Consider the following 15,299-nt stretch of genomic DNA (forward strand, 5'->3'; position numbering starts at 1 on the left):
TTGGCCCCGCAGAGCCTCCCTTCCCAGGGTAAACGTAAAGGTTAAAGTGTGCTGCCACAGTTGTGACAACGGCGTCGCCAGGGAACAGCGTGCTTGAGGCGCTGCCAGATAGCCCCAGGACAGGCTGTTTCCCAGCTGCAGCCAATGTAGGCTCTGACTTAAGTTCCTGAATGGGAAGGCAGGAAAAAATCCCAAGCCCGGGCTGAGAAACCTGGGTGGTGGCTGGTTTGCAGAGCCCCAGGGCACTGTGCTGCTCTATGGGTGTGTGGTTTTGCACCAAAGCATCCAAAATCCTGGGGTGCAAGAGATACTGCCCTTCAATTCTACAATTCCTTCTTCCCAAAGGTCTGATTTCAGCTTACTTCTTTCTGCCCACAAATGAATTTCATCCGTGATAATGATAAACCACAGTCACCCGTTGCCTTTAGAGTGTCCTGGCTCCCCAGTACCCATGCCCAGGGCTTTGCTTCCTCACCTTGTCCCAGGGATTTGTGCCCAGACCAACGCTGCTCCCAGGGAGCGTGGAAGATTGCAGGCATCCCAGGAAGGCTGGCTGGTGTCCAGGTGCTTGCTCCTGCTCTCCTTGGAGAATTTTATCCCAGTGTCCGCCACACCAAGAGCTCCACGGGGGCTGTGGGGCATGGCTCTGGCTCATGGCTCCTGCCTCATGCCTGGGCATGGATGTGCTCCCTCACCTGGGGTTTACCAGGAGGGTGCAGAGCCGAAGGCTGGCGGAGCGCTGGCAGTATGTGCCTGAAGTGACACTGGTGGCCTCCAGGTGCCTGGCAGCCCTCGACTGGAGGAGGGGAGAGGCAATTCCAAACTGTTTGGTGGCGATGACAGTCGATGGGCAGAGTCCCCGCTGGCCAGGCACAGCATCTGGCCAGTTACTCCTGACTGTGGCCCTACAGAGGCCAAGGTGGGGGACTCCCACTCATCACCACTCCTGTGCCAGGATTGGGCAGTGTGTGTCATTGTCCCGGAGAGCTGTGGCTGCTGGTGATGCTCCAGCCTCTGTTTGTACACAACTGCATCAGCACATCAGTGAGTTGGAGCTGTGTGCCTGCCTCTGCGTTATCCCTGCTGGTCCTCATCACATTCCAGGTCCTTCCACGGAATGGAAAGGAGCTGAAGCCATAAATCCCAGCTGTGAAGGCTGGAGCAGGAGAGCTCCATATCTGCCCAGGAGTCCTGGCTGTGTCCCACTGAGCAAGTATTGCTCTTCCATTGAGATGTTGATGGTGGGTGCCTCAGGCTGGGGCGGCAGCACTCCAAGGACAGCGGAACAGCTGTGCTCCCATCCTGGCTTGTCTCGATTTCAATGCCACATGTGAACCACTGGCAAATTGACCCCAAGCCATGGCACACAGATGCTGGTGGCTCTCTGGGAGCTGGGATTTGGCAGTGTGGAGCGGCAGCACTCCCTGGGCAGTGCTGGTCCTCCTGAGAGGTGCTGCAGGCAAAGTGAGCGCTGCTCTTGGGGGGCTGCTGCTGCTTGTTGGTGGCACTGACTCAGCTCCATCGTGCTCCTGGCCAGGGCAGCCTCCCCCCCTCCTTTGCTGCTGTAGCCTCCAGCCCTGCCACAGGTAAGGTTTAAACTAAGGAGAAAGCAGAGCAAGGTTTAAGCAGCCGTGTTTGGTGTCTGGCAGGACCTGAGCTTTGTGTGGCTGTGGGGTGGGGAGCTGGGAGGCAGGACCAGGCTGGCAGCTGGCCGGGGCTGAGGCTGGAGGAGCCCAGGGTAACCTCAGCCTCCCCAGGGGCACCTGGCAAGCCTAGGCCTGGGGAGAGCTCCACTTCTCCAGCAAATGCCAGGATTCAGCCCCACACAGTGCCTGAGGTGTGTCCTGGGGCGCAGCACCCCAGAAGGAGCTGGCAATGCCTGTACAGCACCCATACATGCATCCCAACCCCTCTGGAGCCTCCAGCTCCTCTGTTTCTTCCCCTGATTCCCAAAACACTTGATTTTACAGAAAATAAGTCTAGTTAAATAACTGGTTCCTAGGGAAGGCTGCAGCCACCAGCTGCTGTTGCTTTCATCAAGGCCCAGTGGCCCAGAGGTGCCACTTCATACCCACACAGCGCAGGGTCCCTTGGAGCCACTCTCCCAAAGGGCCAGTGCCAGTGGGCAGAGATGGCCGCAGCAGCACAGGGACCACCATCACCAGCTGCTCCTGGCCACCATCCCCACGGGTTGGCCAGTGGCCACCTTGTGTCACCTGTGGGCACCTTGGAGGACCTCAGCTGTCTGGACCCTGTCCAGCTCACCCAGGTGACCCCCATGGGATGGTTTTGGGGTGCCACTGTGTCTAGAGCCAGCCCTCCCTGTGGTGCTGTGTCAGAGCAGGAGGCAAGTCCATCTCTGTCCTCTGCCCCTCGCTGCGTGTCCCCAGCCCACGGGGGACAGGCGAGAGTGGCGTGTCCTTTGAACGGGCTCCAGCAGGAACAGGTGCTGGGAAAGGCGAAGTGGGCCGGCTCCCGCTGCTGTAAGGGATCCTCCTCTGCCCGCGCTAATCCAGCTCCGTTACACCCGGGATAGAAGAGGCTGCTCCCTCCGGCGCTGCCACAGTGCGGATGCTGCCTCCCTGACCGCCCGCTGCGCCAGCACCAGGTAATGGGGCCGGGGGGGTCTCCGCGGCTTCTGACTTGGGGCGTGGTGGCTGGTGGAGCCCTCAGCTCTAGGAGGAACACCTCCATCCCCACGGGCTTCCTATGCTGAGCTGTGGGACGTGGGAACGCTCTTCCAGGGACTGCTCTGCTACACCTCCTGCTCCAATAGACCAGCAGGCAACTTCCCGGTTACTGGGATGGTCATTGGTGGGTTTATTCCGGGGCTGGGCTGTCCTGGGCTCTGGATGGCTGCACAGGGTGGTGTTTTGGGACAGGCTGAGGAAAGATGACCGGGCACAGGAGGACAGCGGAGCCCAACGCAGGTACAGGACGCCAACAGGTCCCCTTGGCGGAGCTGGTTACCCCTGGCAGGGGGACGAGCAGCGCCGGCGGCTGCTGGCTCTGTGGGGGTCTGCATGGCTGGACCTCCCGTGCGGTTCAGGGGGAGCAATGGTGGGGCCCTGCTGGGAATGCTCACCTCTCCTGATCCCCACTGCCAGCCCGGGGCCGGAGCCGCCGTCTCCTGCCCTGCCACGGTGGGATGTGGCCTTAAATTGTCACCCTGGCCGCGCCGCGCTGGCTGTTCGCACGTCGGAGGCCCCAGGCACCCGGTGACAGGTGCCGGGGTCAGGCCATCGATCAGTCACCGCGGGGCAGATATCGGGGCACAATGGGACGGTGCCGGGGCTGGTGGCCACGTGGGGTCCCTGGCTCGTCGCCACCAGCCGGGGCGGCAGGGGCACGGCTCCCGGCTGGATGGCAGCGCCTCATCCCTGCGGGAGCCGAGCCACTGCCCGAGTCCCGCCGGCCCTTCTGCAGCCCTCAGCTGCTGCTTTCTCTCCCGCAGGAGTCGCGCCGAGCCGGCAGCGCCGCGGGGCAGCCGCCTCCTGCCTGGAGCGTCCCATGGAGCGGGGCGGAGGCGCGGACGGTGCCGGCGCTGCGGGGGCTGGCGGCACGGCACCCCCCGAAAGCGAGGGCAGCGCAGCACCCGCAGCTCCCCAGGCTGCCCAGCCCCACGGGGGGACAGTGCCGGCCGCCACCGTGGCACAGGAGCGAGGCACAGGTGAGCCTGGAGGAGGGAAGACAGAGCCGGAGCAGGAGACAGCTCTGGCTGCTCCAGAGCCCCAGGATGGACGGGAAGCAGCTCCAGGAGAGGAGGCTTCGGCTGTGCAGCGCGATGGAGGGCAGGAAGCACCAGATGAAGGACAGGCAGCATCCACCGGGCAGAAAGTGCCGGCTGCCACCGAGGCCCAGGGTGCAAGGAAGGATGAGAAAGATAAACCTGGGAAGAAGAAAGATCCAGCTGCAGGAGAGCTCAAAGGAGGAAAGGCTGCAGATGCTGCAAAGGGTAAGGATGGAGGGAAGGATGAGCCCATGGAGGGGAAGGGCCTGGCTGTAACTGAGGCGCAGGATGGAGGAAAGAACAAGCCCAAGGAGAAGGAAACACCTGGTGGGTCAGGGTCTGAGAGTAGTGGAAAAACCGAGTCCACTGAGGAGAAGGCTCTGGCTGCAGGAAACTCTGAAGGAGGGAAGGTAAAACCTATGGAGGAGACAGCCTTGGCTGCAGCGCAGGCTCAGGATGGAGGCAAAGGAGAGCCTGCAAAGGAGAAAATCACAGTGGTTGCTAAACAGGAGGTCCCAGCTGCTGCTAAAGCTCTGGATGAAGGGAAGCAAGATGCAAAGGCAGAGCAAGCCCCTGCTGATACCAAGCCTGCAAAGGAGAAGACCACGGCTGCTGCAAAGGAGAAGGCGCCAAATGCTGCAAAGGCTCAGAGTGGGGAGAATAAAGTGGCAAAGGCAGAAAAAGCCCCAGCAGCTAAAAAGGCTTTGGATGGAGGCAAAGAGGAGCCCGCGAAGGAGAAGGCTCCAGCTCCAGTGAAGGAGAAAGCCCCAGCTTCAGTGAAGGAGAAAGCCATAATTCCTGCAAAGGAGAAAGCCCCAGATGCTGTTAAGGCTCAGGATGGAGAGAAGGCAGCAGCAAAGGCGGAGAAAACACCAGCTGAAAAAATGACTCAAGGTGGAGGCAAAAAAGAGCCTGCAAAGGAGAAGTCACCAGCAGCTGTGAAAGTGCAGGATGGAGGGAAGAAAACTGCAAAGGTGGAAAAATCCACCGTTGCATCAAAGGCTGGGGATGAAGGGAAAGATCCTAAAAAGGAGAAGGTCCCAGCTGCCACAAAGGCTCAGGATGGAGGGAAAGATCCTAAAAAGGAGAAGACTCCTGAAAAGGCTCGGGATGGAGGGAAGAAAGCTGCAGAGGTGAAGCCTCCCACACCTGGAGCAGAGGCTGGAGATGGGGCTGCAGAGCCCACGGAGGCAGCGGCCATGGCTGTTGTGGAGGCTCAGGGTGAAGGGAAGGAAGTGTCCAAGGGGACAGAGGGACAGGCACCAACGACCCCCGAGCCCCCGCGCCCGGCTCTGCTGCAGAGCCTGAGCTGCCCGGCTGCCTGCCACAGGTACCCACACCCTCCTGGGCTGGGGGGATCCCCCTCGCTGCTCCAGGGAGCCCTGGGTCTCTGGATGCTGGGCTCGGGAGCTGCTGGCTGGGCTCTGCTCACCTCCCACTCCTGCTTCCAGGGAGGAGCAGCCCTGGGCAGAGGTGGCAGAGATGGAGACAATAGAAGAGGAGACCACGATGGTGGAGCCAAAAGAGGGTCTGACAGAGCCTGGCTCTGGCCCAGCAGCCCTGGGGGATCTGCAGCCCCCTGGCACCCCTCAGGAGAGGACATTGCCCAGTGCCACAGGGCAGCCCCCGGATCCCGCTGGGGTGGCAGAGCAGCCGGGACCTGGGGTGCAACCATCTTCGACAGAGGCAAATCCACCCCCCAGCCCCTACCTCACCCCCGATTTTGGGAAGGAAGACCCTTCTGAGATATTGGGTAAGACCGTGAGGTACCTGCCTTTTCCTTATCCCCAGACACTGTGGAGTGACAGCCTGGGAACCCCATGGCCCTGCCTGCTGCCCACACTGCCCTCCATGCTGCCAGCTCCTGTCCTTGGCTTGTCACCTGCCTGGTGGCCTCCGAGCTCCCCTTTCACTGTAAACAGGGCTAAACACGTCACGTCCCTTCCTGGCCTGCTCTGGCCACGCTGACTGTGAGGAAGAGGAGCCTGGGGAGTGACAGTGACTGTCTGGCTGGTGGCAGGGGATGTCTGGCTGGTGGCAGGGGACAGTACATCCTCATGTCCTGCACCACTGTTTGTGTGGGCATGGCAGGGCTTGGGGGCACTGGGTGTTTATGTGGATCCCTGTGGGGCTGGGTCCTGCTCTCAGCTGGGAAAGGGTGGCTCAGGAATGTGTGCACGGGGTGCCCCGTGAGAGGGGTCTGTCCTACAAGGGCAAGCAGGAGGTGGTGGCATGGAGGGGGGTTGGCCTGGAGAGGGTAAATGTGACATGTGGGTTGGTGCGGTGGCCGTCGTGAGGTAAGGTGGGTGCCGTGGAACAGAGTGGCGTGTGCCGTGGTACAGGGTTCCAAGGAGCAGGGCAATGCTGGGGGCAATAGCAAGGGACCCTTCAGGGGTTGCTGCATCATCCAGTGCAGCCCGAGCCAGGAACCTCAGGCTCACAGCCCAGCACTCAGTACCTGGCCACATCCCGCACCCACAGGCTTGGCTGGGTGCCTGTCTTCTCTCCACACCAGGGAAGCTCAGGATACCCAGAAGTGGGGTCCCCTGGACAGCAGATTCCCTTCTCACCTCGTTCTTTGTCTCTGGGCAGACGACATCCCTCCGCCGCCAGCGCCCTTCGCTCATCGCACCGTCACCCTGCGCTCCGCCAGCGTCAGCTCCCAGTTCAGCCTCAGCTCCAAGGACATCCTGGGGGGGTAAGGAGGGGCCCCAGTGCTTCTCCTGGCACTGTCCCAAGCTGGCCTCCAGCCTTGAGTCGGTGGGACTCCTCTGGTCATGATGGGTGTGTGCCTCGGGCAGGATGGGTGCCTCGGGCAGTGCAGAGCAGCACCACAGCGCAGTGTGAGGGTCCCCAGCAGCCCGGGTGCCTGACGGTGTGGGCACTTCTCCCTCTCTCCCTTCCTCCTTCCCTCCACAGGGGCAAGTTTGGTGAAGTTCACACGTGCACGGAGAAGGAGACGGGGCTCAAGCTGGCAGCCAAAGTGATTCGGAAGCAGGGGGCGAAGGACAAGGTCTGAAGGATGCCGGGCAGGCGGTGGCAGTGTTACACTCTGCGTGCCCCTGGTGTGGGGACACAGCCAGGGCTGACACCTCACCCTGGGGCTTCTTCTGCAGGAGATGGTGCTCCTGGAGATCGACGTGATGAACCAGCTGAACCACCACAATCTCATCCAGCTCTACGATGCCATCGAAACGCCCCGGGAGATCATCCTCTTCATGGAATTGTGAGTGCCTGTGCCTACCTTGGAGCTGTCCTGCCCCAAAATGCTACATCCCACCCTGGCTCTGCTCAGCACCTCCGTGGTGGAGCTGGGCCAGAGTCCTCAGGAGGGCAAGGAGCTCTACAGGAGGATGGCTTGGTGCAAGGATTTCCCCCAAAGTGACCCCATGGTCCATCCCCATGCAGTGTGGAGGGCGGTGAGCTCTTTGAGCGGATCATCGACGATGACTACCACCTGACGGAGGTGGACTGCATGGTGTTCGTCCGGCAGATCTGCGAGGGCATCCGCTTCATGCACCACATGTGCGTCCTCCACCTCGACCTCAAGGTGCGGGGCTGGGGGCTGACAATGACAGGGCCAAAGGTGACAGCAGGACGCTGGCCAGCTGTGGGAGCGATGCCTGTCAGCATTGCTCAGCCGCAGGACCCATGGGCTGCCGGATCTGTGCAGCGGGGATGTCCTCTCTTGGCGGTGGGGCAATGGTCACCCTGTCCCCACAGCCTGAGAACATCCTCTGTGTCGCTACCACTGGGCACATGGTGAAGATCATCGACTTTGGGCTGGCTCGAAGGTGAGGTTTTCTTTCTCAGCTCTGTCCCTCCTCCCTGTTCCCCTTCCTCCCTTCATCTCTGCGTGCCTTTGGGTACCAGGAGCCCCAGGACCTGCTCTAGGCCATCGCTTTGGCCACAGCACTCCCTGAGTAGCTGGGGAGGGCAGCATCTGCTGAGAGAGTGGCAGTGGTTTGGGGGAGCAGCCTGTCCCCTTCTGCTGACTTGCACCCCTTCTCGGCTGCAGGTACAATCCCAATGAGAAGCTGAAAGTGAACTTTGGCACCCCCGAATTCCTCTCCCCTGAGGTGGTCAACTACGAGCAGGTCTCCTACACCACGGACATGTGGAGCATGGGCGTCATCACCTACATGCTGTACGTCAGGGCTGGGCGGGGGCTGCCAGTGCCACGCTGGGGAGCTGCGGTGCAGGGGCACAGCTCCCCTGGGTGCACAGGTGTCCCCAGGCACCTGGCTGCTGTGGGTGGGGCAGGTGGGGGGTCCTGGATGGGGAGGTGGCTGTGTGGGGCTGGGGGGCAGGAAGAGGCTCAGCCCGGCTGCAGGCAGGAGCACGGAACGGTGGCAGCACATCCCTGGAACATCCCTGGCCAGACTGGCTCTGTTCCAGGGGGTCTGGGAGGTGCTGAAGCCTGCGAGCACCTGACTCCTCACCTCCCTGCACCCCCAGGCTCAGTGGCCTCTCCCCCTTCTTGGGTGACGATGACACCGAGACACTCAACAACGTCCTGGCTGCCAACTGGTACTTCGACGAGGAGACCTTTGAGAGTGTCTCCAATGAGGCCAAGGACTTCGTCTCCAACCTCATCATCAAGGATAAGAGGTGTGAGGCTGGCAGTGGCCATGGGGTCCTGGGATGGGCCTCCCCAGAGCTGGCCATGGGTACCACACGCTGCCTCTTCACCAGGGCCAGCAGCATCCCCTGGGTCCAGCACTGAATTAACCCTGTGGGGCTCTGCCCCACTCTGACTGTCCCCAACAGAGCCCTGTATCCCTGCAGGGACCCCTGTCCCAAGCAGAGTGTGCTGGACCCCCCAGAGTCCTGCCCAGCCCTTCCAGTCCCCGGGCACATCCTTCCATCTGCTTCTTCCCTGCAGGGTTGTGGGGTTTGGGGGCTCTGGAGTGGCTGCAGAAGGGGGTGGTTGGGGGCGAGGGGCTTGAGCAGGGTTGACGTGGGCTCCTCTTTCTCCCAGTGCCCGGATGAGTGCTGACCAGTGCCTGCAGCATCCCTGGCTCAATAATCTGGCAGAAAAGGCCAAACGCTCCAACCGGCGGCTCAAGTCCCAAGTGCTGCTCAAGAAATACGTCATGAGGAGGCGCTGGAAGGTGCAAGGGTGTGAGGGTCAGCAGCTCCTGAGGGGGCTGGGGGGGTGCTGCCAGACTCTGCCTGTCCTGGTGGATGGCATCTGGAGCATGGAGAATGGCTCCATCTCGCTGTGCTGCTGGCAGCTGGGACACAGGGCTGGGGACCCTTGAGCATGGATGTCCCTGAGGTAACGCCCCCATCAAGCACAGGTCCCTCGGTGGTGGTTATCCCTGAGCTGATCCCAAGAGCAGCTTTTCGGGGCAGGAGTAGTGTCAGGGCCCAGAGCTGGGTCTGGCTCAACTTTTGGTGCCACGGCCCTTGCCAGAGGATGAAAATCTTTCCTCTTCCCTTTCACAGAAAAATTTCATCGGGGTGTGCGCTGCCAACCGCTTCAGGAAGATCACCAGCTCGGGGTCCCTGACAGCGCTGGGCATCTGAGCCGAGCTCCCAGGGGAGCCGAGGCCAGAAAGGAACCACCGGAGAGGGACCCCCACCAGTCTGGAGCAGCTCTGTCCAGCGGGTCCCACTGCGCTCAGGACCACATCACCGCTGGGGGGGCTCGCAGTGGCCTCGAGGCTCCCGAGGCTCAGCCCTCCTCACTCCCGCCGAGCCCATGCTCCCGTCGGGATGTCCTCAGACTGCGAGGCTGCTCCGGAGTGAAGGTTTCTGATCTCATCTCTGCCCCTGGCCCGGCTGCGTGATGCCCGACCTGCAGCATCTGTGCTCTGCTCACGCTTCCTTCTCGTAGCCTCGGAGGAGGAAGGCCGTTCCGGTGTGATCCCGCTTCCTCGGCCACCTGGCGCTTGCTGCTTTTGGACTCCAAATGCGCCCTCTCTGCCTGTAAATGCCGCAGCCCTGCCTGCCTTCGCTGCCGCTGGCCCCTGCACTGCCCGACCTCCCTTCCCGGCTCCGTGGCTCGGCGATGACGCTGGGGGGCACCGCGAACCCTCCCCCTGATGCTTTGGCACCGGAGCCGGGGCTCAAGCACCTCCTCCCGGCCAGCTGGGCATGTGGGAGCGGAGCTGGCTCCGAGCTGCTGCTCGCACAGGAAGGGAGGAAGCGGCAAGCACGCTTCCAGCGGCGTCCCCAGCTGGGAGCCAGGGAGGAAAGAAGGAGGCTTTGTGTTCCTCCTGCCCTCCCTGCCCTTCGGTTCTGCCAGCGGGGGAAAAACACAACCTCTGCTTCACCCGTCCCCGGCAGATCGCGATGAGCGAGGCGGGCTAATGCAGAGCAGCTGGCCCGCGCTCCCCGCTCCGGCCGGCACCGCTCACCCGACCACCAACACACCGGAACCGCTCCGGGAGCGGCCGCCAGCTCCCCCCTGTGCGGGGGACCTGCTGGGACTGGGGAGAGAGGGGTGCTGCTCCAGCTCCGGCGCCTTGTCCCCATCCCCGTCCTCTCCGCCTGCGCCCCTTGGGCCTCCCCGGTGCTGCCGGAGGATGGGCATCCCCTGGGATTTGCAGCATCCAGCCTTGCCCACCGTGGGAAGGGATGGGGGGTTGGCAAGAGGTCCCCCAGCTTTGGCTTTTGCCATGGCTGAGCCCCCCGAGCCAAGGCTGTGTGTTTGCTCTGGAGCCGCCTCTGCCCTCTGTGCCTGCTGGAAAAACACTGGGGAGAGACACAGGGAGACATTGCCCCTCACCCTCACACTGGCTGCAGCAGGGGAAGGGGCTTCAGGCTTGTGCCCACTGGGACCCTGCCTCATACTGGAGCCCTCCAAAGCACTCGCTTTCTTGTAAATAAATGTACAGGTCTGCCCACAGCCCACACCTGCCACTCCGGGGGCTGGGGAGGACCTACGGTGGCGGGACAACCGAGATGAGGATGGGAAACAGAATCTCCTCTCTGGTAGAGGGAATGGGTCCAGGCTGTGGACTGGGACCACCTGGTACGTCCTGGGCAGGGCTGTGCAGACACAGTGCCAAACGTTTCTGGTCTGCACACCCTACACACCCAACAGCTCTGAGCACCCCAGGGCGTGGGGGAAGGGAGGGTGACTGACTGGATGGGCGGATGGATTAGCTGTCAGTCAGACGTGTCCTCACACCTCCAGCATCTGCCCATATCGGGTGGGATGCCCAGGCAAGGGCTGCAGGGTACTGGTACCCTTTGCCCAGGGGAGCTGTGGCTGGCCCTGAAGCGGTTAAGGCCGCCAGAGCCCGGACTGCAGCTCCCGCCGCAGGCGTCCCTCCCAGCCGCTTCCTGCCGGCAGCCTTTGACCGGTTCCTGTCGGTGACCACCCCACAGGCCTGGACGCCAGCGCAGCCCCATCTGGTTTGAGTTACGCTCCACGGCGGTGACGTCTCCTTCCTGTCTGGCCCCAGGAGCTGCGCATCGCCCCGGTCCCAGCCCTGGCCGGCCGCAGGGGCTGCAGGGTCCTGCTGTGGGGTGGCCGCGGGGCTTCCAGATGGACCATCAGCCCTGGACATTCCTGGCACCCTGAGCTGCTGTGGGGGGTCAGTTACTGAGCACAGCCCTGGGTGCACATCTGGGGCAGAGGGATGCACAGACACCAACACATCCCAGGGTGGGAAACTCCTACCCCACATCCCGGTTTGGTTTCTCCAGCCCTCTCCTTCCTACCCATGGACCCTACAGAGACACACACTGGGGCTGGGTGTGTGGGGCCACAGGGCTGGCACTCATGGAAGCGGCCGTGATCCCATCCAGTGTTCCCAGCCGACAGAGCTCATGAGCCCCTGAAGCTGCAAGTCCCACTGGCCACGACATCCAGCCTGCGGTCCTCATCACCCCCACAGATGCACGGTGCAGTCTGGATGTGCACACGTGTGTGCTCAGCATCCATCCCCGGAGCCTGGAGCAGCGCACATTCCCCATGCTCCCTGATCCTGCAGACACAAGGATCCTGGCAGACAGTGCAGGGAGGGAAAGGGAGCGGACAGCCCTCCGGCACCCGGCAGCGCCGCCGGCAGCGGCAGCAGGTTCGCCCCGTGACCGGGCGCAGCAAGTCCTGGCCACGGCTCGGCCCAGGATAGGAGCGGGCGAGTGGGCGGGGGACCAGGCCACCCACAGCGAGCAGGAGGGAGCCAGGGAGGATGCAGAGCTGGGAGAACAGCGGGTCCATGACCGGCACTCGGGGTGAGGGCGGGGAAGGGGAGCGCTGGAAGAGCGAGCGGCTCTGATCCGCGCTCCCGGGCAGCGCAGGACGGGAGTGCCCATCCCTAGCGGCCGCTGCAGTTTGGGGGAACAGCGGGATGCGCCGCACTGCTGCCAGCACAGAGACCCCATCCCGGGCGCAGCACGGGGCCGGGGCCCTGCGTTCCCAGCCGGGGCGGGCGATGGGCCCGGCCACGCTGCGTGGGAACCAGACGGCCCCTGGGCACGGCTGCGGCGCTCGCTTCCTCCCGCGCCCCCGGGGACCGTGCGAAGGAGGGGGCTGAGGTCAGCCGCGCTCGCCGCCGGCCGCTCCGGAGACGCCAGCATGATGTAGGCGCTCAAATATTGTTTTCCACTGGGTAAGGGAAAAAAAAAAAAAGGGAGAAAAGAGAGGCCCAGGGCTGAGCGGAGGTCCCCGATGATGAAGGGCGGCCTCCCTGCCCTGCCCGGGGCTGGGACACAGCCACGGCCCAGCAGCAGCGTCTGGGGGCTGATAACAGAGCTGACGCGGCCGCGGTGCTCCCGGTCCCCGAGTGACGGCAGCGTTCCTCCGTGCCAGCACCGCCCCCGCAGAGACCCTCGAGACTGGCCAAACTGGAGTCCCCCTGGCCTTGGGGAGCTGGGGGAATTTTGATACAAATTTCGTCCTCACATCATCACAGAGAGCCCCTGCCAGCCCCGTGTCTATCCTGGGGCATGGCTGTGCCATGGGGTCCGGGTGTTGCTGCTCCTGGGGTTGGCAGGATGAGGGGCCCAGGCACAGCCCCTCACTTTGCCAGCATCACTCTGGCCCCACTCCAGTGCTCAGAAGCACTGACTCAGGTGTCCCAGCGCTGTGTGGGAGGGGCTGGTGGCCAGGTCCCATCCTGGAGCTGTGTGGGGAACCTGCCCACTCCAGTGTCCCCCAGCCTGGCCAGTTGGGGCATATCCCTGTGCCCAGCCCAGCATCAACAGCAGTGACTCAGCTGGTGCCTCTTCACTGGCAGCCACCCTGCATGATTCAGGTCGGAGGAATCCACTTTCCTGGCTGTTCCCATCAGAGCTGCAGCCCCTGGCACAGCCCATCTTTGGGGCTGCCCTGGTCTTGAAGTCTCCAGGGACTAGTTGGAATCCCAGCCAGGCACTGACACAGCCACAAGCAAGGACAGGGAGGGGAGGGAGTCCTGTCCCCCCCCAGCAGAGCCTCCACTCTGTGCCACAACCCCCGGTGCCTCCCTGCACTCTGGGGCAACACGGGTCCGTTTGCAGGGCCACACACTGAGGCCGGTACCACGTGTGCCACGTGTGACATCCTGTGCAAAACCAACAACTTGGAGGGGTCCCAGGCACAGGGAGGTGACAGTGGGGCTCCACTGGGGGACAACTTCTGCTGCAGCACATCCCCCTGAGCCCCAGGGCAAAGCTCCCTTGTGCTACCATGGGATGGTGCTTCAGGGGCTCCTGGCCCCACATTGTGGCAGGACCTTATCCCCAGCATCTCCCTGGGACACAGGACCGGGGTGTAGGTGCCCTGACCAAGGCCATGCCCCATCCCCACACAGCCTCACCATGCAGTCAGTGATCACCGATGGCAGGACTGGAGGCTGTGCCAGGTGGCCTTGGGCACGTGTGTCCCTCAGCCAGCACCTGAGCTGGGGCTGAGGGTCCCCAGCTTGCCCCTGCCCACTGCCCACCTCGAACGGGGCACAGAGACCACAGAGGCAGCGTTGGGGAACGTGCTTTATTAGGTCCTGGGTTGTCCCAGGCTGGGGTGTCCCTCACTCGAAGAAGAACATGCCGGGTGTCCGGTAGAGGCAGGGGGGCAGCCCCAGGGGGTAACCATTACCCCCCTGCAGTGGGATCGTGGTCCCCGGTCCCCATGGCTCCTTCTGCTCACCTGCCCGTGGCCCCATGGCCCCGAAAGGTGGCTGGCGGGGGGCAGCGGAGGCCGGGGGCACAGCGGCCAGGAGATGCTCCAGCGCTGTGCTGCAGGGCCGCTCCTTCACGCAGAAGCTCAGCGCCTGCACCCGGCACTGGTAGCTGCTGCCCAGCGCTTCGGGGCCCGGCCGGCTGAAGGAGCCGAACACGGGCAGGTGTGGCTGCGCGTAGCCCTCTCCCTCCAGGAAGCAGGACGGGGGGGGCTTGCCCGTGCCGAGGAGGTTGCCAGGGAATGCAGGTGGCACCTGCCCGAATGGCCCCAAAGCAGGGGCAGCCAGCTCCTTGCCCTCCAGCTGCTCTGGAGGGGTGTCTGGGGTGGCCGGCGAGTCCTGCGGGGGTTCCCTGTGCTGGGTGGGCAGCAGGGCAGGCAGCAGGGCAGGGTGCTGGTGCTGGGCCGGGCGCTCGCCGGGCAACGGGTACTGACCTGGCCGAGGCAGCTGCAGCGCCGCCGGGAGCCCCCCGAAGACAGTCTCCTTGGGCGGGCGGCTCTCGGGGGCCGTGAAGAACGGCCCCTTGGGCTGTGGCACGTCCTGAAGGTACAGGCAGGGCTGCCTGGCCTTGGGCGGCTGCCGCCGGGCACAGGGCTCAGCGCACCCTGGCGCCCCGGCACCCTCAGACAGAGCGGCGGGGCTCGGCAGGTGTCCCGCGGCCAGCGGCGAGGTGTAGCCCCGCTCTGCCTTCCCCTTCTCTGGCAGCGGGGCAGCGGGCAGCCCTCGAGCCTGCTGCCTGGGGATCTTCCCGCGCCCCTCGTCTCCCTCAGCGCCCGGCGCATCCCGGAGGCCTCTCTTCCTGGTGAAGCGCCGGCGGCGCCGCAAGAAGCTGCCGTTCTCGAACATGTTGTAGCAGTCGGGGTCGAGGGTCCAGTAGTTGCCCTTTCCCGGCTTCTTGTCATCGCGGGGCACCTTGACGAAGCACTCGTTGAGGGAGAGATTGTGGCGGATGCTGTTCTGCCAGCCCTGCTTGTTCTCGCGGTAGAAGGTGAAGCGGCCCATGATGTAGCGGTAGATGCCGCTGAGGGTGATGCGCTGCTCGGGCGCGCTCTGGATGGCCATGGTGATGAGGGCGATGTAGCTGTAGGGTGGCTTGGTGGCTTCAGCGCTGGGGAAGGCGCCGCCGGCCGGCTCCGGGGCCGGTGGGCTGCGCAGAGCCGCGTCGCCGACGGGGAGGTCCGGCTGCATCCTCCCGGCCGGCCCCCGCCGCTCCAGCTCCGCCGCTGATCCCGCTCTGCCGCACGGCCCCAGCACGGCCCGTTAAAACGCGCCGGCCGGCGAGGGGGCGGCGGGCCCCTCCTCTGCGGGGCCGCCCAGGGCGGAGCGGGACTCTGCCGTCCAGCGCTGGTCCCTGCGGACAGACGGACGGATGCGCCGCCAAGGCCTGCGGCCAGCAGCCAGTGGCCCCGGGGTTGGCACGGCCGCGGCCTCCCCGGGGCAGAGGCGGGCAC

The 15,299-nt window shown here is 64.0% G+C and overlaps 2 protein-coding genes across 2 annotated transcripts; one reads left to right on the top strand and one right to left on the bottom strand.

The window, feature by feature from the left end:
• Positions 1 to 3,510: 3,510 nt before the first annotated feature.
• On the top strand, positions 3,511 to 9,357 carry MYLK2 (myosin light chain kinase 2). The gene is made up of 12 exons (XM_040080109.1): positions 3,511 to 4,785; positions 4,834 to 5,060; positions 5,182 to 5,483; positions 6,323 to 6,428; positions 6,650 to 6,743; positions 6,847 to 6,956; positions 7,139 to 7,280; positions 7,454 to 7,524; positions 7,749 to 7,877; positions 8,189 to 8,341; positions 8,712 to 8,844; positions 9,182 to 9,357. Exons 1-12 carry the CDS (start codon positions 3,511 to 3,513, stop codon positions 9,260 to 9,262), a joined length of 2,823 nt encoding a protein of 940 aa, XP_039936043.1. The 3' UTR covers positions 9,263 to 9,357.
• A 4,304-nt stretch (positions 9,358 to 13,661) lies between these two features.
• FOXS1 (forkhead box S1) lies at positions 13,662 to 15,036 on the bottom strand. The gene has a single exon (XM_040080108.2). It carries the CDS (start codon positions 15,034 to 15,036, stop codon positions 13,699 to 13,701), a length of 1,338 nt encoding a protein of 445 aa, XP_039936042.1. The 3' UTR covers positions 13,662 to 13,698.
• Between the last annotated feature and the right edge of the window lie 263 nt (positions 15,037 to 15,299).

The sequence above is a fragment of the Hirundo rustica genome, chromosome 16 (assembly GCF_015227805.2).
Source record: "Hirundo rustica isolate bHirRus1 chromosome 16, bHirRus1.pri.v3, whole genome shotgun sequence".
In the NCBI taxonomy this organism is placed as follows: Eukaryota; Metazoa; Chordata; class Aves; order Passeriformes; family Hirundinidae; genus Hirundo; species Hirundo rustica.

Bases quoted from the DNA above. Each gene is read 5' to 3' on its own strand.
- MYLK2 (XM_040080109.1), top strand. From the start codon at position 3,511: ATGGAGCGGGGCGGAGGCGCGGACGGTGCCGGCGCTGCGGGGGCTGGC. The intron at 7,878-8,188 runs GTACGTCAGGGC...CTGCACCCCCAG, and splicing joins GGCGTCATCACCTACATGCT to GCTCAGTGGCCTCTCCCCCT. The intron at 8,845-9,181 runs GTGCAAGGGTGT...TCCCTTTCACAG, and splicing joins TCATGAGGAGGCGCTGGAAG to AAAAATTTCATCGGGGTGTG.
- FOXS1 (XM_040080108.2), bottom strand. From the start codon at position 15,036: ATGCAGCCGGACCTCCCCGTCGGCGACGCGGCTCTGCGCAGCCCACCG.